This window comes from Camellia sinensis, chromosome 6, assembly GCF_055761805.1.
Source record: "Camellia sinensis isolate YWXY chromosome 6, ASM5576180v1, whole genome shotgun sequence".
NCBI classification, from domain to species: domain Eukaryota; kingdom Viridiplantae; phylum Streptophyta; class Magnoliopsida; order Ericales; family Theaceae; genus Camellia; species Camellia sinensis.
In genome coordinates, this window is record NC_138966.1 from 84,822,032 (window position 1) to 84,846,052 (window position 24,021).

The 24,021-nt window shown below is 38.9% G+C and overlaps 1 protein-coding gene and 1 pseudogene across 1 annotated transcript; both read right to left on the reverse strand.

The window, feature by feature from the left end:
• Window positions 1-4,815: 4,815 nt before the first annotated feature.
• On the reverse strand, window positions 4,816-5,806 carry LOC114272542 (wall-associated receptor kinase-like 2 pseudogene; annotated as a pseudogene).
• Window positions 5,807-5,900: 94 nt separating this feature from the next.
• On the reverse strand, window positions 5,901-22,516 carry LOC145793392 (wall-associated receptor kinase-like 8). Its single transcript, XM_082876212.1, has 4 exons — window positions 21,625-22,516; window positions 20,838-20,882; window positions 6,155-6,523; window positions 5,901-5,926 (listed from the first exon to the last, which is right to left on the reverse strand). The coding sequence occupies exons 1-4, from the start codon at window positions 22,514-22,516 to the stop codon at window positions 5,901-5,903; spliced, it is 1,332 nt and encodes a 443-aa protein (XP_082732338.1).
• Between the last annotated feature and the right edge of the window lie 1,505 nt (window positions 22,517-24,021).

Sequence of the window (24,021 nt, forward strand, 5' to 3'; positions counted from 1 at the left end):
TCTTAACAAAGATATATGGTGATATGTATATGTAATGCTCGCACCATAACTTTTTATATCTCTTTCTAAAAATCATGCAATGCCAGATTAACATCATAATTCATAAATCATCTTCTTTATCATAGAAAATAAGACAGCGAATCACACTCTGGAATCCCAATACAAATATAACCTTTCACGAAAATTTCGTCTTCGGGAAACCGTAAATCGGTACCCATGTAAATGTGGGCTATACAAGCACTACTATTGCCATTTCATGAAAATTTCATCTGCGGGATTGGCACCCACATATACGCATGGTTTTTAGGACTTTCACCATGGACACTCAGGCCAACTTATTTCTACGAGACAATACATACTTCCTAGATTTACCATTTTTCTCAGAACAATGCACATTTTCAATGTAGTAAATATGTAACAATGCTCAATGTAAAAGGATGAGAAATTGGTTTTAATTCTCCTAATTCTAATGTAATTTCTGCAACAATCATAGCTATCCTCCACCAATAGTCTAAATAGATATTTCTAAACAGATAAACAATCAATAAAGATACACTTTCCAAATTTTAAGATATGAGTGATAATACATATCAAACTCCACCATCCTAATCAATAACAACCCAATTCCACATTTTTAACATCATTTTCACTATTTATATAAAGTCAACATTTGAGACATTTAGGGCAAAATCTATTTTTCTTCCAAAATCGATCCCAAGTAACAAAATCAACCATTTCATCACAACTCAACTTTATTTTCAACACCACAATCATTTCCAAGAATCTATTTGAAAACCACTCTTTTGATTTTTAACCCAAACCCTAAGTTTTATCCAAATATCTCAAAATCATAATGTTATTCTCGAAATAGCAAATATCTAAGTTAAAAATCATACTAGAGTGTGGAAAAATCCCTACCTCGAGCTTAAAAGATGAGAGAAAGAGTCCAACAACGCCCAAACCCAACTTCATTTGGATCAAAAGAAAGCCCACAGCATACTCTACCTTTTTAACAATGGGGCATGGGTGAAGAACTCAATGGAGTTAGGTGTATCTGTCGAGAGAAGTAGAGTGTTAGAGAGAGAAAGAGAGAGCGTGTGTGTAGATCTAGGGTTTTGAAAAGTTTAGAGAGAGCGAGAAGTGAAAAAGTGGCTCACACCCTATGTTTGAAAAGTTATTGAAGCATCCATAACTCCATTCTTTCAAAAAAATTGGATTCTCCAAGTGGCTCACACCCTTATCAAAAACTTAGGATTTAAATACCCATCAATTCTTTCATCTATAATCAATGTGGAATAGGTGGTTTACACACCATTCTCAATACCTCATTCATGAGACCAACTTTATGGAACAATTTCTCATTCAATTCTTAATAGTTTTTTGTCATTCTTTTTGTGGTGTAAAGGTCTTATTAAAAAGAATCTAAATCCACTTGATCCCACCTCAACTGGTGGTTGGAATCCACTTTAATTTCATAATAAAGTCACCATAAAACTATTTATTCCAATAGAGGAAACTACTATTATTGCCACTTCAAAGCATAAGTCATACATGTTTGTAACATTACATACTAGTACTTAATTATTCTAATAAACATTTTGAATAACAAGCTCTATGATAACTACTGGTGTTTTCAACAAAAAATCTAAGATGGACGAGAATTATATATATTATGTGTATACTTCAATGCTTGTTATGTAATAGTGGTAGCACATCAAATGTTAAAGTTGTATTGCTATCTAAAGATGTTCTGTTGACGTTGAAGCAGCATCCCAAGCCTCGATAAGATTTGTTGTATTGTATTCAACCTCTTCACAGTGTTGGTGAATCATCGAATCTCCTTGTGATATTCTAATTCCTTCCAACTCAACTGCAAAATCTTTCATTGTAGGCCTCTTCTTCCCATTCAAGTTTAGGCATCTTCTTACAAGGTGAGCAACAACAATAATCTCCTCTCTCTGACCCTTTTTAAGAATTGGGGGATCAAGAATCTCAAGCAGACAGTTTTCCTCTATTCATTGCATAAATTGACTGACTAAACTCCTATTTTCTTAGGTTCTAAAGATTGGTTTTTGCCCATTTAAAACCTCATCAAAAATAACAACTCCAAAACTATATATGATCATTATTAATGGATATATCATTATTAATCACTCATACTTACATTAAAATACATATATATGATCACCTTTATCAAATGAATTACGTATATAGGAAACTACTAATATTGCCAATCCAAAGCATAAGTCGTACAAGTTTGTGGCTTTGCATACTAGTACTTAATTATTCTAACCAACATTTCAATAACAAATATTTGTGGTAACTTATTGGTATATTCTCAAGAAAAAAATCTAAGATGCACGTTTCATATGGACTTTACAAAATGACAAAAGAAAATCCTAACTTTCTAGGATAGCCAAAAGTCCTCGAAGGTTTCCGATTCGTCGTCTTCTGCTGCGCTTTCCTCTTCGACACTTGGCATGATACGCAGTGAGCTTTGGATGCCCAGTAAATGCACACACATCCCATCCATTTTTCCTAGTTCAATGCACAATAGCATCGAGAAAAAAAAAACAGAGGAAAGGATCATGGCATTTAAGTTCATAGAACAGATTATATGGTTGATTGTTAGTTGTCAAGAAATCCCCCAAAGAGATTTTGTTCTCCCAACACCAAGAATTGGACACGAATTATTCGGTATGCCCCCTCTTTTGCTGCTTTGTTGCAGACCTTACCTCGGATGCCTACCAACAATTATATACCGCGTAGCGCCAACCGTAGGGCCTCAAAAGAGACGGTAATGATTGGCCTTGCCCAAATCCCTCCTTACACCGAACTACCTAGGGTTCGAATACAACCGCTCCATTCAAGGGTTTTGAAACAACCACTTGTGCAAGATTTAACTTACCAAAGGGAACATATCCCACTAACTAATAACTTCTTCTCATAATAATAATCGGGTCATTGAAACCCCATTAGCCACCCCCATTAAGTTTTCCATTAGATTAATCATTGTAATTAGTTAGTACATGCGAGAAGGAAAATAAATTTGTATAAGTGGAAGCATCATTAAAGGACCAAGAAAAAAAAAATACATAACCATGACATGTATAATATCATATCAAGACATGATTATATATAAGTAAGCACATTCATAAAGTCAAGAGCACAAAACATCAATGCAAATAGAATTTCCAAATTCAGAGTCACTTAGAGATCAAGATTAAAAGAACTATTTCAGATTTTTCCCAAATCTAGCTACCCTATGGTTCATAGAGAATTTTATCTAGTTTTCAGAACATTTTCGGAAATGGAAAAGCTTTTCCAGATTCTTAGTTATTTCAGAAATACTCCAGCTCTGTCCAGATTCGTTAACCGTTACGAAAATCAGATTTCTCACAAACCACTCACTCCTTTTCCATAAAACCAATTTTCCTTGAAATCTAACTCCTTAAGGAAGATTTTGACATAAAATGGAGGTTTAGAAGATTTTTATACATATTTCTAGAATTTTCGTAAGTTTGTTGTAAAACAAATTTTTTTGGCACAGTTCTTGAAAATAGAATTTTGGTGAGAAACGAAGTTAACTAGGGAAAATTTTTCTACTTCTTTTGTGATGAAAACATGCTAAATAATATGTAATAAACTCAAAAATTTAAGGTGAAGGTGTGCCTTTGGAAATTTTGAGAGTTTGATATGGAAAAAGGGTAGTCTTATACCAATTAAGAGAAATACAAGAAGGGTAGAATCAAAACTCAACTCCTTTCATTTTTAACACAAAAATGCCATCAAAACACTTCTGAAATGAATATTTAAAAGTTCTAAGAGTATGTATCTGAAAGGAAAAGAAATAAGAGAGAGTTGTGTTGTGGTTTACTTGAGGGTTGTTGGAATTGCTAGCAACTTTTTCTTCCTCTCCTCTCTTTTACCAAGCTCATCCTTCTTCTTCTCTTCTCTCTCAGCTGAATATAGTGTGTATATGTGTGTTGTTGCATGTAAAATGCTATGGGAGGGGTTGTTTTTATAATGAATTTGGTGCAAAAGGTCATAAATGCCCATTGGTTGGAATTGGATTGGATAGTTTGGATCTAGTTTGAATTCAATGGAATAGTAGAGGATTAGAGGCCTTAATTAGGTTCCTAAACATGATCTAGTTAGGATTTTCCTCCTAATCAAACCAACCTAGTTGCATATATACATATATATATATATATATATAAGTTGTACCAAGTCAAAGATTTTTTCCTTGAATTATGCAAGCTTGCCTCCAAAAGTACACTCATATCATTTACAATGTGATGGCTAGCCATAGCTAGAGATTTACGAGACTTTATATATATATATATTTGTGTACAATTGTTGGAATTTGTAAAATGAAATGTTTAAAAAAAAATATTTTAGGGTACAAGTGTATATATTAGTATACAATGGTACTTGTTTGGGGTCTTTGTGTTATTTAATAAAAATGTGAGGGTTTTGGGTTTAATTATGAATTGGAATATTTATTTTAGTGTAGAATTAAATTAAATTAGAGTTAGAGAGTCTAATTTGGTCTGGATTTCTTATTTCAAATAAAAAGGCTATCTACCGATGAACAAAATGAAAACCGGAAAATCTATGGTTTTCGAATGGTAATTCCACATTTAGGGAGTCAATTAATCAGTATTAGGGTATTAGAATTTATTCCTAAGTTACCAAAATCGATTAGGGTTTGTGTAGTTTTAGTTGGCGCATGCACATTGGTCCAAGGGTTAGAATTGCAATTAATTAAGAAACTAAGGGACTTCAAAGAAATAATTTAAAAGTATAGACTTTTAAGAAAATAAAATTTTTAGGGCCCTCACATATACTTCACGACTTGCTATGTAATAATGATTGCACTTCAAATGTTGAAGCTATACCACTATCTAAATTAGTTCCAGTCGAGGTTGAAGCAACATCCCAAGCCTCATTAAGGTCAGTTGCATTGTATTCAACCTCTTCATAGTGTTGGTGAATTATTGGACTTCCATGTGACATTCTAATTCCTTCCAACTCAATTGCAACCTCTTTCATTGTAGGCCTCTTCTTCCCATTCAAATTTAGGCATCTTCTTGCGAGGTGAGCAACAACAATCATCTCTTCTCTCCAACCCTCTTTGAGAATCTGGGGATCAAGAATCTCAAGTAGACGATTTTCCTCTATTGATTGCATAAAATAACTGACTAAACTTCTACTTTCTTGGGTTCTAGTGGAAGAGATTGGTTTTTGCCCAGTTAAAAGCTCAACAATAACAACTCCGAAGCTGTAAACATCACTTTTATCAGTAAATTGGCTCGACTGAAAGTACTCTGGATCTAAGTACCCAAAAGTCCCCTGTACTCGTGTGGTCAAATGAGTATTATCAACATCAATTGATGTTGAAGTTCCAAAGTCAGAAACTTTTGCTTTGTATTTTTCGTCTAAGAGTATGTTGGTTGACTTAATGTCTCGATGATAGATGGGTATGGACGCCGCATAGTGTAAGTAGGAAAAAGCTCCGGCAACTTCTGTGGCAATTCGAAAGCGCATCTCCCATGATAGTGGGAACTCCTCGTTTGGACCATGAATATGTTGAGAGAGTGTTCCATTGGGGATGAACTCATATATTAGTAGAGGAACGTCTGTCTCTAAACAACAACCCAAGAGCTTGACTATATTCCTATGGACAATTTGTGAAAGAATGACGACCTCATTAATGAATTGCTCAACTTGTCCCTCGTCGACAACCTTAGACTTTTTAACAGCGATGATTCTTCCATCTGACAACATGCCTTTGTAAACAGTACTTGTCGAAAAATTAATTGAAAGTAAGTGGTTGATTAAAAAATTAAAAAAAATAAACAATGAACGAATCTTATTCAAATTAGAGAAAACAAAAATCATAAATTTTGCTTGAAATCAAATCCTGGATTTATGAAATAGCATAACTACTTAATTATGGTTAAATTAATTAGGAAAGATTGTATTTGATTTTTTAATAAACATATTATGACACATATTAGCTCATATGCGTTCACCACACTATAAACAAGTCCAATACATGTGTTTGTATGTATATATATATATATATATTATATACGTGTTGTGCTGACTTTTGGCATAAAACATTCATAGTGCGTTGATATTTTTTTACCCTTATCCAACCCAAAGAAGGATCCATGTATAAAACGTCTCAAGATGTTTGGTAAGAAATCAACGCAAGATAAGAAATTAATTGTAAGCTTTAGATAATGAAAAGATAACAAAATTGTACCTTGGCCTCCTTGGCCAAGAATACGATCTTCATGGTAATGATCGGTGGCTTTCTCCAACTCCTTCGAATTAAACAATTTGATTTTTTTACTGCCATCACTTGAAGATAACTTGTGTTGTAACAAGAATCCACCATTTCGCTTGAAGAAATTTTCCTTGCGTTTCTTGTCATTTATTTTCTTCATTACTTTGTACAGCCACCCAGAAGCAATAAGTAAAAATAATAATCCTGCTGATCCAGCACAAACACCTGTAGGGAACTCAACTCTAGAATCAATATATATAGAACCAAAATTAAAAAAAAAAAATTAATAATTGAATATCAGATCTAGCAAAAATTTTAATTGTTTTTTAATTTGGTGGGACTTTTCACACCAAATTCTCTATAAATATATCACTCATCCCCATTTATTGAGCACACACCCACACCCACACCCACACCCACACCCACACTATATTCAGGTGAGACAAGAGAGGAAGGAGGGTGAGCTTGGTGGAAGATAGGAGAAGAAGTTTGCTAGCAATTCCAACAACCCTCAAGTAAGCCACAACACAACTGTCTCTTATTTTTCCTTTCAAATGCATGCTCTTAGAAGTTTTAAACATTCATTTCATATTTATTTTTATGGTATTCTTGTGTTAAAAATGAAAGAAGTTGAGCCTTGATTCTACCTTTCTTGTATTTCTTTTTATTGGTATGAGACTACCTTTTTCCATATCAAACTCCCAAAAATTCCAAAGGCACACCTTCACCTTCAATTTTTGAGTTTAATACATATTATTTAGCATGTTTTCATCACAAGAGAAGTGGAAAATTTCTCCTAGTTGACCTCTTTTCTCACCAAATTTCTATTTTCAAAAACTATGTTAGAAAAATCTGTTTTACAGCCAACTTTCAAAAATTTCAGAAAAATGTAGAAAAATCTTCTGGACCTCCATTTTATTTCAAACTCTTCCTTAAGGAGTTTTCTTTCAAGGAAAATTGGTTTCATTGTAAAAGAGTGAGTGGTTTGTGAGCAAATCTGATTTTCGTAACAGTCGACGAATTTGGACAAAGCTGGAGTATTTCTAAAATGAGTAAAAATCTGGAAAAGCTATTCCATTTCCAAAACATTGTTTGAAAACTAGATTAAATTCTCTACGAACCATAAGAAGGCTAGGTTCGGGAAAAATCTGAAATAGACTTTTTTATTTTAATCCTTAATTGGTACTGAATCTGAAATTTAGTTTTCCGTGAGTGTTTTATGCTCTTGTGTTCATGAATATGTTTATTTGTACCTGATCATGTATTGGTATAAGATTACATATGTAATGGTTATGTACCTTTTATTTTAGTCCTTCAATGGTGCTCACACTTACGCAAATCTGGAAATTTATATTCTTGTGTGAAATTATTCCCTTAACTACTTGAATATGCCTAGAGCTACTTGTGTCTATCTTGATATGTGAATCTCATGTGTTGTAATTTTATTTCTTTCTATTTGTGCTATGTAGTTGTTCATACTTGTGCAATAGATGTTGTTTCAAGAGCATGTCCTAACTCTAACTTGAATTATCTAACTCAAACGAGAAACTTAATGGGTGGTAATGGGTTTGCGAAATTTTGGACAAGTTATTAAGATATTGATTGGTTGACGAGATGTGTTCCCTATTTAGAAGTTAAAGTCTTGCGCAAGTGGTTTTCAGAACCCTTGAATGGAGCGGTTGTATTCGGACCCTAGGTATTTGGTATGAGGAGGGATTTGGACAAGGCCCATTATTACCATCTCTTTGAAGGCCCTGCGGTTGGCGCTATGCAGTATATAACTGTTGGTAGGCATCCGAGGTTAGTTCTGCAACAAAGCAACAAAAGATGGGGCATACCAAATAATCTGCGTCCAATTCTTGTCGTTGGGAGAACAAAGTCTCTTTGGGGGATTTCTAAATTTCTAACATCTAACCTTGTAATCCTTTATTATTGAATGATAATCATGCTTCATTACTTGTTTGTTATAATTGTGATGGTGTATTGGATTGGGAAAAAAGGGATGGGGTGTGTGTGCACTTATTGGGCATTCAAAGCTCATGGCGTTTCATGCCAGGTATCGAAGAAACATACGAAGCCAATGAAGAGTCAAAGACATTTGAAGACTTAATTTTGCCTTAGAGAAGGTTTGGAACCATTTCGCTCATTAGTCTAATTGTGCTTTTATTTATTCTTTTTGGATTGTAATAGTAATGGAACTCATTTTGTAAATTTAAAATTTGAGACACCGCAATTATTATTTACTTTGTAATCCTATGCCTATCTCTGCGTTGCTTATGAGACCTTGTGTCAATGCCTTTTAAGATCTGTCAAAAGGGTAGTGCGCTACCTAAGAAAGCTGGACTTAAAAGAGAGGCTAACTTGACTCCTCCCGCGATCTGGGATCTTACTTGGTTATTGATCATAGGACTCGTTAATGACGTTTCCTAGAATCCTAACCTTAGATAAACCCTGTATTTATTTGTTAATATATTCTCTGATGTTCCTGATTTTTGGGGCGTCACACCCATACTTTGGGGGGCTTGCCGACCCATTCTGGAAGGCAATTGACTCCTTTGTCCCTGATGCCCCCTCTCTAGAGGAGCCTCTATTCCCTTTTGGTGAGGCCTCTTTGGATGACACTGACAAGGTGAACACAGTCTCTGTGTTGTGGTTTCGCGTGAAGCGTGGTGAATTTCCCCATTCATACATCTATTACCGCACTCACTTGGGCCTTTTTGGCAAACTGGTCCCTTTGGGTCGATGATGTTATTGTGGACAATGACTTTGAGCAGCGCTTGAGGGATGCTCGTCTCTTCAATACTGTTTTGATTTCGAGGGAGTTGTTCGTGCACAAGGTACAGACCAATACTGATATGGTCATTTCCCGCTGGAGTCGCGACACTCACACCTTCGTTCTGGCCTGAGGAGAGATAACCTTAACTCTCAAAGATGTTGTTGTTCTTTTGTGCCTGAGCACCCGTGGGGACTACCATTTTGATCCCGCATCCCTAATTGCTACAGAACAGACTACTGTCATTGCTCTCTAGGGTGCCTTTTGGGAGGCATGGAAGTATGGCTCTTGGTACGATCTCAAGACTGGGAATTTGCTTCAAGAGAGGCCCAAGAGGGACAAGACGACCTACCTCTCTTGGATGAAACATTTCTTCAAGGACTTGTAATCGGTTGTGGCGACATTACACAGGATAGCCGCAACTCCATAGTTGGGTCGGGCTACCGCAACAACTTGTACTTGGCCACCTTTGTTAGTTATTTCATCTCCTTTTTTGTTCTCCCCAGCAACCCTGCTGAGAGTATTAATCCTCTGGTGTTCCCTCTAGCTGTTAAACTCTGCAGCGCCAGTCAGATCCCTCTGGCTCTTCTCTTCTTGGGGAATTTATACTTCCGTCTTGACCTCATTCACTCGGACATGGAGAGATCCATGGGCCACTACGATGTGTAGAGCTTTGTACATACTCAGTTCCTAACCGCCTTCTTCTACGAGCAGTTCCCTGCTATGGGCCCCGTTCCTAAAGAGCATGCGCCCTTCTTCACCGACAAAGTCCTTGATGCAAAAGATCGTCCTATCCTAGATGCAAAGAGACAACCCGTCACAAGACAAGTACGCCATCCCTTCCTCGTATCTCCAGGTGTTCTAGTGTTGGCACCAGCAGACCCTTTGTGGATTACGTTGATCGCATGGAGGATAGTGTGCTTCGCCCTTTTACCCAGCTTGTCTAGGCATCTCTGTTGTTCCATTTTATTTCTTAGAGGTTCATCATGTTGATTCCGTCTTGACAGTGTCCAGGCCAACTCTCTTTTTGTGGCCGCCATGATATGCCCAGGGTTCCTGCCCGTATGGAACGAGGAGGGCATGTCCAGAGTTGTGTATCGACCGGATAGGATCCTTAGGCAATTCAGCATAGACCAAGGTATCCCACATGCCCCTCTGTCTCAGGCAGACTTCCAACAAAGCTTCCAGCGGTTTGCCTGTGATTACACCGCCTTACTTGTGGAGGGCTTAGGCCTCATGGAGTTGCCCTCAGTTAGAAGAGAAAATGCCTTCACTCCCACTAACAGGCTATTCTGGCACCGTAACCTCAACTCTTTTTTCAATTTTTGCAATAGTGACCTGGTTGCCTCTATGGTTGAACCCATTCTGCAGCCTGACTTAACCCTTCGTCTCTCTTCTAGTCACAGAAAACAGACTAGTGTACTTTTTCGTTTCAAGCTTTTGTCCTTGCCTGCAGTAAATGAGCCTCATTCGTCTAGGGCAATGTCCGTCTAACCTCTGCAAGTTTCTCTCCCCCTCAATCAGTGTAATAGTACGTATAACCCGTTCCCAATTGAGGGCAGCCCAAGAGGCAGCAACATCAATCGCTGAGGCTCGTGCCTTACCAAGTAGGAAGAGACTCCAGAAGGTACCCATACTTAGAAAATATTCTGCATTTTTCCATACTTCCTTGGGCTTTTTATATTTATTTTAGTAGTCACACGATCTTTTCCTTTTTCAGGGCCTACTGGTTTCAGAGCGTGGTAATGTTTCGGTTGTACCACCTTCACGCCCTGGAGGTCCCTCGACTCCATCGGAATTTTTCTCAGATTCAGATGACGATGATGACCTTCCCATTGCTTCAAGGGTCACTAGACTCAGAATGGTACTTCCAGATGTTAAAGAAGAACCAAGTGCTGAGGCTGACCCAGTTACTAAGGTTGAGCCAGTTACTGAGGTTACAGATATGGAAGGAGGTTTTGATGCCCCCTTTGTTGAAAGCGAACGAGTTTTCCCTGCTGCGGAAGTTGTCGAGGGTGGTGTAGCTACTAAGGGCGTTGAGCCCCCAGACCTCATTGATTCTGTTCATTCTGACCGTTCCGTCATTGGTGGGGAGGATTTTGTTCTTGAGACTTCAAGAAAAGCGTCTGGCGTAAGAGAGCCACTAGAAGTCCACCACCTCCTTTGGAATCTATATTTGGGGGTTCTCCCCAATCCACTGAGTCTCCACTAGTTCAACAGACCACACTTTCCAATGTCCAAGTTCCTGAGAGGGGTGCAAATGTAGCGGCTGTTCCTATTGTGGACCCCCCAAGTTTGGCTCAACTTGCAGAGGCAACTGTCAACCTGGCCACTCATGGTACTACTACTATTGCTGATGCTTCTGACCCAGCTGCCTCAGCAACTTCTGAGCAGCTCGTTGATCTGTACCCAACTCATTTCCATGAGGTGCCTACTAATCTCGGGTGATCATGAGACTTTTATGTGGGCATGGACACCACTGTTGTGCCATATCTGAATGTTGAGGACTACCATATGGACAACCTCTTTTCAGAGCGACATGATGATGCAGGCAGCTTTGGCCTTTCTTGTGAGGTTAGTTCGCCCTGTTGCCACCCTGCGTCTACCCATTCCAATGTCGCTGGGTAGTCATCTTCAGGGGAAGTGAGTCGTCCTCAGACCTTTTGTTGCTTTGCCAGTCTCTCTCCAGTAATTGAAGCTAGCGGTGGTGTGAGAAAGTCCCTTCAATCCTTAGGGAAAGTTACTTTTCTAAGTTATTGGATCTCCTCCGAAGCTGCTTCCACTCTTGCCCACATCTAGGCACTGCACCCTGGCACCTTTACTGCTTTTAACATTCCGAGCTTAATGGTGCAGACAGCACTGTTGGAGTCACTTGCCGGTTTCATTCGCGACCTTGCTACAAAGAAGATTCTGCCAACCCCTAGTAAGTTTGTGGAGAGTGCTGAGGCTAATTTGAGCAGCTTTGAGAGGAATGGTTTGGACCTATCGTGGATGAAGGCCAGGTTTTAGGCAACCGATGGCTTCCTTGAGCAAGCAGATAATGTGGTAATGATTGCATCTTCGGAGGAGACTATCACAGAGTGTAAAGGTATCTTGGAGCAGTATCGACAGAACCTGGCTCGGTTCAAAGAGAAGGACTTTGTGTTGGTTGCTCAGTTACCTCGTGATTTGACCCTAATGGACTCTCTCATGAAGGGTTTGATTTGATTTATTATGACTTTGTTATGGCTCTTTCTTTGTACTTTTGTTATCTTTTTCTTTCTTCTTTTTTCTTTTGAATATTGTAATCATGCTGTGGAAAACTTTGATGTTTATGAAGAGCAAATATATTGATTAGTTGGATCTTATTTCATTGCCTTCCTTTCATTGTCTTTACATAGCTTCTAAGGATGAGCAAAACTCTTGCTATGAATAGAACTTCACCATGTCTAAGTAGGGTTTTCTTTTTTTTCTTTTCTTTTTTTTTACAATGATAAAATTTCACTAAGTATGGAAAATTTTCCTCACACTAATTGTTTACAAGAGCAACAGGTTTACTAAGTGTATGACACGTTCTTTACACTTTGCTTTGGAAGTACTAACAAAGAAACTTACAACTCTTTTCCTAAACAAAAGAAATTAAGGAAAATACTCCTTTACATACTTAGCGTTGATAGGGCCAGTTCTGAACCCATCATCTATTGTTGTCAACTTGTAATACCCGCTGCTGCTTGCCTCAACAACTTTGTAGGGGCCTTCCAATCTGGGTGAGAACTTGGGAATTGGTTGCCCCCACATGATTGCATTCACTATCTTCCATACCAAGTCCCCCTTATTGAACTCCTTATGGTGAACAGACCGATTATAGGCGCGAGCTATGACTGATGATACCTTTCCATTGCCCACGAGGCCCAGTCTCTTCTTTCTTCGGCTGCCTCTATGTCGTTCTTTCTACTGTCTGGAACTAAGTGTGCTGACATAGCCATTCTTACTGAGGGTACTGCCAACTTAACTGGTGACACAGCTTCGGACCCGTATACTATGGAAAATGGGGTTGCCTGAGTTGGCTTCCCCTTTGACGTTCCATACGTCCACAGTCCTACGGGGGGTTGTTCAGACCATATGCCCCTTGCTTCATCCATCATTTTACTCAATATGCGGATGACAATTTTGTTGGTTGCCTCAACTTGTCCGTTCCCTTGAAGATAGTATGAAGTAGACTTGTGGTGCTTAATCTGGTAGGTGCCCAGCAATCTTCCCACATGGTGATTTACGAAGGGAGTTCCATTGTCAGACAACATTAGTTTGGGTATGCCAAACCTACAGATTATGTTTTCCTTGATGAAGTTGGCCACTCCTGCCCCATCTGCTTTCCTCATCGGTATAGTCTTTGCCCACTTAGTGTTAACTTTAGTTGCTGCAAGTATCTATCCATGGCCTTTGGATTGTTGCGCAATAGGACCTACTAGGTCGAATGCGCAAGTATGAAACAGGTAAGGAGTCTTGATGTTGTGCAGTTTGACCGCTGGTGCATGTATCAAGTTCCCAAACTTCTGGCAAGATTGGCATCTCTTTACAAAGTTTTTAGCATCTTCTTCCATTGTCAGCCAGTAGTAGCTGAGGTGAATAAGATGTCCATCTAATTGCTGCGCTCCTCGATGCTCTGCCTTGTGGGCTTCCCTCAACATTTCATTTGCCTTATCTTTTGATAAACATGCCAAAGGTTCCCCTTCAATGCTTTTACGGTACAGCTTACCTTGGTCAAGGAAAAAGTGGAGGGCCCGCCTCTTGATTCTAATTGCATCGACTTTGTTCTCGGGCAGTGTGCCACTTCTAAGATAGTCAATATATGGCTGTCTCCATTCTTCACTACTTAAGAAATGGGCTTCCTCTTCTTTGGGATGGGACTGACATTTTGCACATTGCTTCTGCAACTCAGTACTTTCCTTTTTCCATCTTTGGCCAGTAATACCCCTGCTTCTGCATCTATCAGTAATATCCATTGTTTGCTTGACAACCAATTTGGAGTCATCCCAGATTTTTAACTTGTGAAGGCCTTTCTTCTGGGCCGCAATTAGACCTAGTATCAACGCCTCATATTTAACCTCATTGTTTGAACATTCAAAGTCAAGCTTATATGATAGATGAAATTTCTCTCCTTTTTGACCAGATAGTGTTATGCTAGCTCCACATTTCCCAGCTCCAGAAGCTCCATCAAATTTTAAATCCCAATAAGTCTCAACTGCAGCTGCTGAGACATGGACCTCACTTGGTGATGAGAATTACGCCAGTAAGTCTGCAAGTGCTTGGCTCTTAATAGCCTTGGGAGTAACGCAAGTGATGCCATATTCTGTGAGAGCCAAGAGCCATCTTGCCATTATTCTAGTTGGAGCGGGCTTGCTCAGTATGTAGCGAACTGGATCAATCCTGGTCACAACCTGGACCAGGTATGCCAAAAAATAGTGGCACAACTTTTGCACTGTGAAGATTAAGGCTAAACGATGCCTCTCAATTGGGGTGTACCGTGATTTAGCGCCATTGACTTTGCGATTGATGTAATAGACTAGTTTCTCAACACCATCTATGTCCTGGACAAGTAGAGCTCCAATAGACCGAGATGTAGAGGTCAGGTACAGTAGTAGAGGCTTTGCAGGTTATGGGGAAATCATTATAAGTGTAGAGGTAAGTGCATTCTTCACCATATCAAATGCTTGTTGGTGTTCTTGCAACCATTCAAATTTGTGATTCCCTTTCAGCAGTGTCCCAAAGGAAAAGGTTATCTCAGCAAGGGTTGGAATGAACCTCCTGAGGTATGATACTTTGCTTAGGAATTTCTTCAAGGCCTTTTGAGAGTGTGGCAGTGGCATCTCCATGATTGACTTGATCTTATCCCCATCTACTTCAATCCCCCTATGGTGTACCAGAAAGCCAAGGAACTTGCCTGCGGTAACCCCGAAGGCACACTTGAGAGGGTTCATCTTTAAGCAGAAATTGCGACAACGCTGAAAAACTTTTTCCAAGTCGCAGAGGTGTCGGTTTGCCTTAGTAGACTTTATCACCAGATCATCCACATACACTTCCACTTCATGATGTAACATGTCATGAAACACTGCAGTCATAGCCTGTTAATAGGTTGCCTTCGCATTTTTCAAACCGAAGGGCATCACCGTATACAAAAAATTTCCCAAGGACGTTCTAAAACTATTTTTTCTGCGTCTTCTAGTGCCATATTGATCTGGTTATAACCACTGAACCCGTCCATGAAGGAGGACATTTGATAGCCCACAGTAGAATCGACAAGTGTGTCAACATGGGGCAATGGAAACTCCTCTTTTGGGCAAGCCTTATTGAGGTCGCGAAAGTCTACACAGACCCTGATATGGTCATTCTTTTTCTTCACAGGCACAATATTTGCTAGCCAAGTTGGGTACTATATAGGCTCAATGAATTTGGACCTCTGTAACTTTTCTACCTCTTCCTTGATCTTTGTGTCAAGATCAAGGTGATACTTTCAAGCATACTGCTTTATTGGCTTAGAGTTGGGAAAAGTGTCAAGGTGATGAGTGACAAGGGATGGGTCAAGACCAGGCATCTCGTCATACGTCCAAGCAAAGACGTGATTGTACCGCTTCAGTAGTGTTATCAATTCGGCCTTAGCTGCTGGAGCCATTGTATCGCTGATAAACACGGGCTTGCTTTGCCCTGGTAAGTCGCTAAGGTTGACCTTAGCAAGTACTTCCTGCTGCAGTTTGGGTCTGTCTTGCATGCATTCTGGGGCGGGCTTAGGCGTCTCCACCAACCCTTCTTGGGACTCATCACTATCACATTTATTTGTCTCGAGGCCATCCTCCTAAGGTATGAAGTCTAGCCCCTAAGATCGTCATAGGTAGTAAACTGTCTTGCTGCCCTCATGCACCTTAACAATCTTGGGTGGAGGACTTGTGGACTTGCTGCTCCTCTTTTGCCTACTACCTTCCGGAGCAGCCTCTGCATCTCGAATGTCTTCCCATTTCGCCAATTTTACCCCTGCAACCTTATCAGTCCTTGGAGTTTCATCCATTGACAGCTCAGTAAAGAAAACTGCATCAGAATAGTGGGCCTCCTCTACTACAAATGGCTTGTCAGATGCATTTATGGTCACTATGCGCTTTTCCAACTTTACCTTCACACATTGGTGGTAACTCGATGGAATAGCCCCATATCAATACATCCAAGCTCTGCCACGTATCATGTGGTAATTTGTGTCTATTTTAATCACATGGAACTTAGTTGCGGAATGGATCTCGCCAACTGCTAAGTTCACTACAACATGGCCCTTAGTAACTTTTTTCTCACCACCAAAACCCGTCACAGTAATTGGTTGACGGACCATCCTGGACTCTAGGATACTCGCTTTCACAAAAGGTGTCAGTAGTGATGATGTTTATGGACACCCCACCATCAAGGAAAGCACGCTTGAACTCTACACCGTTGATGTAAGCTATGACAAAAAGAGGACAGTTAGGAGGAAATGGGTATGCTCTGTCTATTTCTGAAAAAGTAATGGCCCCATAATCTTCCTGGATACGTTGAGGCACATGCTCATTAGCCTCAACAACTTCAGTATGGTGCACTTCAGAGATGTTGATGAGGGCCTTTGTTGCTTCCAACTTGGCGGCTTAGCTCAGCCCCAGCTGGTCAAAGAAGGTGCGAAACTTAACAGAGTTTTGCAAGACCTGAGCATGAGTATCCTTTGTAAACTTTGCCTTTGCAGGTACCATCTCAGGGAGTTGGCTAGTAGCGATTTCTTCTAACTCATCATAGTAGGATGCCATGTGCACTTGATCACGCACAGGCCCAAGATACCCAATCATATGTACATTCTTTCCCTTCTTTTGTGGTTAGGATAAAGGTCCTTCCTTACATCACGATTACTGGCATCTTTGAACTTCAGCTCATTTGCAACAACTTTCTTTTTAAAGATACTTTTCAAAGTCCAACAGTCCCTAGTAGGGTGTCTAGTGGCTCTGTGATAAATACAATAATCCGAGCTTTTTTTGTCCTTCTTGGTTGGGGGAACATCAACCGGAGGTAAAGTAAGTTCACCATTGGTTACACATTCTTTAACCAAGGCTTTAACATTCTCAAGGATGCAAGGATATGGATTTATGTCTTCATAACTCTTCCTCTTCCGAGAGGACGATGCCTCTCCTTGCGAGCGGCTCCCTCCTACAGAGGTTACCGCAACAACTCTACTACTGCGGGAGTAGCGGTGACTGTCACGAGATTTATGCAAAGGACCGGTGGTACTGAGGTTCCTAGTTGCCTCAATCAAGGCTGAAAAGGTAGGCATATAATGATTCACCAAGAAGATTTTATAGTTGCATATGGCACCCTCCACACAGATGCTAACTAAATGGGCTTCATCCACTGGTTCATGACAGTCAATAGCCTTATCCTGGAACCGCTTGACATAGTCCAATATATCTTCTCATTCCTTTTGGACATCTCGCCCAAGTGCGAGGGTTGTAACTTTCTCTTGGACTGGGAATAACTTTGTGTGGAGCTTGTTCACCATCTCCTCTCAACTCTTGATCGAGTTAGGGACCAGGTTCACATACCAGCTATAAGCCCTTTTAGTAAGTGATTTGAAGAACTCTCGAAGGCTCAGAGAGTGGTCACTACCATAAACACCAAGAGTTTCAATGAACCTCACAACGTGTTCTCTGGCATTGCCTTGGTTCTCATCAAACTTAATAAACTTGGGCACTGTATACCCAGTTGGGTATGGCATGGTCAATATCTCCTGAGAGTATGAGGGCTTCACATCTGGGTCAGAGAGAGATGATAGTTGCTTCTTGTTATGCTCTTGCTCGAGCATAGCTTGTACGTCGGCTAAAGTAACGAAGTGAGTAGGTTGGAATGGACCAGTCTGTTCTTGGATAGCTGAACTAGCAGTCGTACCATTCACCTGAGGTACCACTGGAGGCACCTGGATCAGAGCTAGAACCTCAGGGAACAGGTTAGGCACTGGATTTGGGACAGCTACAGGCGGAGGTGCCTGTGCTGGAGCTGGTTTGGACGCCATGGCCATAATAGCCTCGGTGAGAGTTTGGAAAGCTGTTAGGATCTTCCTCTGCGTATCCTGGAGTGATTGGACTGCCTCAACCATAACATTGTGGTCATGGTCCTCAGCATGTGCTGCTCTGCCATTGGAAGAGCCTTGCTACCATGGGGGTTGCTGAACTTCATCCTCTACCATTCTTTCTAGTGAAATGTGTAAGCCACTGCGGGTATGAACCATCAACAAAGCAGCCTCCCCAGCAAAGTCCACAGAAATGTAGGGGGGTTCAAGGTTAGGACGGTAGTTAGAGAGGCAAAATTATGCTAATGGTCCAACAATGGTGGAAGTAGCTGGAGAATGAGCAGTAGCAACTGTCTAAGAGTTGGAAAGTGTGCAGCTGGGTGAGGGTGGAGCAAGTAGCTTGAGAAGAAATGTATGATAGTGCACGAATGGGCAGCATCTCCTCTAAATCTCCAAAATTCCTTCTCTTGGACCTTGGGAAATGGGTCCTATTTATAGGCTTTTCCTTGGCACCAAGAGGACACCAAATGACCAAATAGAGAGAAGACAGGTGTCTTTAAGGATCATATAGAATATTCTGCCTTGAGCCACCAGGCTAAAAGTGCCACGTGTCCCTCTACATGTGCTATGTACTATCTATTTGCCTTCGCAACTACATTTTCGAGCCTCAACAAGTGTAGTTACGATGGGAGTGTTTGGTGCTGCAACTCCCTTTTGAGCCTTAGCATGTACAGTTGCAGTGGGAGTGTTTGCCGCTGCACTTGCCTTCTCAGCTCGAACCTCAGCAAGTGTACTTGCAGTGGTAAACCTTGCTGCTGCACTCGCCTTCTCAATTCTATTTAGCCAGTACGTGCATTCCCAGGACTCCATTAGCCTATTATCAGCTATATTCGTGTTCACCTCAGTGAAGCCTCCATCTTTAGCCACCTAACTACAAACTCCCCATCTTCCCAGGGCGAAGGCCACAGCCAAGCCTACTATGAGCCATGCTCTACCTTAGCACCAAGACCAAGGGGGCTTCCTTGGTCCTGCCCATGCAACCAAGGCAGGTCCACAACCTGGGAGAATAGAAAGATAGTCCCTTGCGCTCAGGCTACCTTACTCCAACCTTTTCGGGATTGACTCGGTAAACTAGTATCTCTGGGCCTGCTATCAGCTCCCACCAATAAATCTTAGAGCCTGCTATCAGTGTCAAGTTAATGAACTTTGGGACTTGTTATCAGCCCTGAGCTAGTAATGCCTTGGGGCCTGCTATCAGTGCCAAGTTAATGAACTTTGGGACTTGTTATCAGCCCTGAGCTAGTAATGCCTTGGGGCCTGCTATCAGTGGCAAGTTAATGAACTTTGGGACTTGTTATCAGCCCTGAGCTAGTAATGCCTTGGGGCCTGCTATCAGCGCCAAGTATTAGCCTCTATTTGTAGAGGGGAAGCTTTTCCCAAAGGCTACTATCACCTTGGTAGGATATTCCCTCTGCAAGTTAGTTGCAGTGGCTATAGTTGCTGTGGTAGTCATTTTCCGCGGCAAGTTCAAATGGTAAAACCGACAATATTAGAGATGGCAACAGCGACAAAATGCCTCTGCAATTTGGGTGCTGCAAGTACTACCTTTGCAACTTAGTTGCTTCGGTTTTCTCCTTCCCTCAACAACTCCAAGTGGCGGCGATAGTGACAATACTTGGAATGGCGTCATTGAGACAAAGTGCCTCTGTAACTTGGCCGTCGCAAGTGTCGCCTTTGCAACTTAGTTGCTTCGGCTTTCTTTTTCCCTCAGCAACTTCAGATGGCGACGGAACAGACATTATTGGGGAATGGCAGCGCTGAGGCAAAGTGCCTCAGCAATTTGACCGCTGCAGGTGTTCCCTCTACAACTTGGCCGCTGTAAGTGTTGTCTCTGCAACTTGACTTGGGCATTTTCCTTTGTGGAGTCTGTTTGGACCCTTGGTGAGTTGGACTTGCTTCGACCCACTGTTGGTCCACTTCCCTTGGGCTTTAGCCCCTGCTTCTTTTTCATTCCTGGTCGGCTTAGAAGGGTGACCCCAGCATTTAGGCCCATACTTAATTTGAAGCTTAATTTCTGACCCTCTACACTAATCAAAAATAAATATTTGAATTTGGAATTTTTATTGGAGGGTGTTGTTCTGGCCCATGGAGGTCACCACCGATCTCGTTCAAATGATTTGAACTGTTTATTTTGTTGCATAATTCGTGTATATCATCCACATAAAAAATTTGATCGATCTGATAATTATAACCTATTCAATTTATTGCATTTGTTACGCCAAAAAAAAACAAGGCCTATTTTCAAAAACATAATTGTAGTATATTTTTTGGGTAACCAACGTGATAAATTAAATAGAATGTGATTATCAGATTCACTTAATTTTTGTATGGATGAAACACACAAAATGCATGACACAATGAATAGTTCGGGTTATTGAAACGGAACTCGTGATGAGCCCTACGGACCCGAACAACATCCTACAATCCGAACCGGAAGGGATCTACCTCTAAACATTTATGTTCTCGTTTCTTTGTAATCAATTTTTTTTTTTAATTTGCTTAAATTATTTTTGTTTCATAGATTATATATAGAAACTATACCGAATACTCCATCATAAAATTTTACAAATAAAATAAAATAATTTATAAACAGCTTCATAAATTACACCAAACAATCACTCCATTTCTATGTTTTTAAACACTTGGGAGAAAAATGAACTTACCAATGATAATACCTGCATTTGACTTGCGAGGTTTAATGAACGTATCTGCATACAATTGCAATATCAGAAATTTAAAGCAGTTATCAACCAAAAAACAAACTTTACAAATTACTGGACAATAATCACGCCAAAAATAGCCTTGCTTGATTAACCGGATTAATAGGGGACGGATTAATAATCTCATGCATTAGTACAACATTAGTTATTTAATTAAATTAGTGAGATAACCATTGAAATTATGATCTTCAATCCCTCTCAATATTAAAAATTAGCCAATTTCATTAGATTGAATATCAACCATACATATAATCCGATTAATAAAATTATAATCAAACATGAGATTGTGAATTTATAGATTAACCATCATAATCCTATATTACAATCCTTGTAATCAAATAAACCCAATATGCACAAAAAATTATATTGTGTAGTTGAAATTAATTTTAAATATGATATGAGTCATTTAAAATAAATTTTGATCATCCGTTCCTTTCCCAACAACCAGCACCATCACCACTCTCACTATCGAATGACTTCAAACATACCCGTTGTCAAAAAAAATTAACCATTTGATTTGATTTGATTAATTACCTCCTAATACTGTATTTGGTTAGGGATTTGGGAAGAAATTTAAAAATGGAAAGGAAAAAAGTGTGTGAAACTAAGTAAAATATAATTATATTTTATTTTCATTTCACCTATCTTTTCTTTCCCTTTCGAAATTCCTTTCGAACATAAATAAATAAATAAGGGAATAGAAATATTGTTGAGGGAGCATAAGACGTACCTACACATCCATTGGAAAAATAAGGATTTCCAGCGTAGGGAAAATTGCAAACGCACTGGAGGCTTTGAACAACATCACACTCGCGGATCCAGGAATAATAAGCGATGGACCCCTGAAGACAGGAGTAGTTACTTTTATAGCTGTTGTCGGGAACCAATCCAAGCTGTGTGATATTGTGTACAACCCAATTGAGAACAGCAGGGACATGATGAGTTTGCACAGCAGAGGAGTAGTCGGTGGAATTCTTATTCTTATCTACCACGAACGCATACACACATGATGTTTGGTTTCCTGGATCTAAAGACACTTTGTAGCCTTGCAGAAACGTCACGGACGGTGAAATTTCCGCCTGATTCCCACCCAAAATAGAGATTTCCACCGTGCAAGTACTAGTATTAGCAGAATCGCAAGTAGGCGAGCAGTGGGTAATCCCATTGTAGAATAGACCACGTAAATAAGCCTTCTGGTTGCAATTTATGCCTGTGGCCATGAACACGTTGTTTATTTCTGAGAAGCGAAAAGGGCTAGATCTCAAGTCAACGCTTGAATCCGAGGTTGCGTTGTTGTTGATGGGGCAGTTGGGAGATGTTACTGGATTGTTGACTCGAAGGTAGCTTCCATTCAATGAAATTTCCAGCACCTCAAGATCGATCCTTATCAAGTAAGCTGCGACTCCGCTGCTTGAGTTCTTGCACCCTATGGAGAACCATTCATCTAAGTAACAATTGGGGCCTATTCCAAAAGGATATTGAATTCTAACATCTCCGCAGTATTCTGGACAACCGGGCTTCGCATAAGAAAGTGCCGATGTTTTTGTCAGCCATAGCAACAACTGCAGCGCCAGGAGGCGGAGGGGGAAGAGGGAGGAGGAGAAGTTTTTCTGCAAAGCCATGTGTGTGTGTTTTTTTTTTTTTTTTTAACTCTGTAGTTTCTAAGTTTTATATACATTTCTTAGGTAAATTACAAAAACACCTTGAAATTTGTTTAAAATATAAATTGTCCTTTATGGTTTAGAAAATTATAAATACTCTCTTATTAGAATTTTTTATTTAATAGAATTAACTATAAAAAAAATGAAATTCATAATTACTTTACTATAGAGTAATAAAATTACCTAAATTATTAATTAAAACATATTTCTAATATCAATAAAAATTGTTAATTGACTTGATAATTTATTAATAAAAGGAACAATTTATTATGAAATTAGAAACCTCAAGGAGTGAAATATAATTTTCAAAATGGTGAATTACACTAGTGGTCCCCATAGTTTGGGACTTGTGTCATTTTGGTCCCTGACTTTTCAATTGTGATACATTTAATCCTGAATTTTGAATCTTGTTCCAAATAAGGATAAATGTAGATACTATTGGATTTTTCAAGGGCAAAATCATCAATTTGATAAAATATAAATTAATTTGACAAAAATAAATGTTAAACAATTATTTTTGAATTTTTAAAAATTATTTGTAGCTACTAAAGATAAAATTATAAAAAAGTGATAAATCTTTTAGATATATATATATTTTTTTACCAAATTAATTTTTATTATGTATTTGGATGATGATCATGTAAAATTAATTTTTAAAAATTAATCATGTAATTTTTATTAATTTTTATCAATTTTACATAATTTTATTTTTGGTGGGTATAAATAATTTTTTAAAAATTTTAAAATATTTTTTGACATTTATTTTTGTTAAATTAGTTTATATTTTATCAAATTAACGATTTTACCCTACAAATTAAGCAATTGTATGTTCAATTGTCCTTATTTGGAATAAAATTCAAAATTTATGGTCAAATGTGTCACAATTGAAAAGTCAGGGACGAAAATGACACAAGTCCCAAACTATAGAAACTATTAGTGTCAAATCTCAAAATTCATATTTTAATCAAATCTCAAAAAATATATTTATAATTTATGCTATTTCTTATATTTATAAACATTTCCCTCTCCCGATGTTAAAATGTTTAGGTAGAAGAAGTTTTGAGATTCCTAGTTGTCATAATTGACCGCAACTAGTCTCTACAATATGTTTGACTCTTTATTTTTCAATACTATGCTTGTACAAGAATAAAAATGAAATCCTTGAATAATATTCAATGTAATAAATGAAAAATATCACAAACTGATAAATACATACTCTTTCCGTTCCATTTTATTAGTTTATTATTTTATTTTTTATTATTTCAAAATATATATCTATTTTGAAAAATCAAAACTTTAAATTTTTTTTTTTTTGAATTATCCCTTGTAATTATAAATGTATTTAAAAGTAAGAATAGAAATGTATTTTTAAAATTTTATCCTTTAAAATTTGAATTCAAAATGTAATGATTGGGTTACGTTAAAAAAATTGAATTTTCAAAAACGGTTATCAATTTAAGACAGAC

Excerpts from the sequence above, each read along its gene's own strand:
- LOC145793392 (XM_082876212.1), bottom strand. The coding sequence starts at position 22,516 with ATGGCTTTGCAGAAAAACTTCTCCTCCTCCCTCTTCCCCCTCCGCCTC. Across the intron at positions 20,883-21,624 it reads TTTTTCCAATGGATGTGTAG|ATACGTTCATTAAACCTCGC; the intron begins GTACGTCTTATG and ends AATTGTATGCAG. Across the intron at positions 6,524-20,837 it reads AAATGCAGGTATTATCATTG|GTGTTTGTGCTGGATCAGCA; the intron begins GTAAGTTCATTT and ends AGTTCCCTACAG.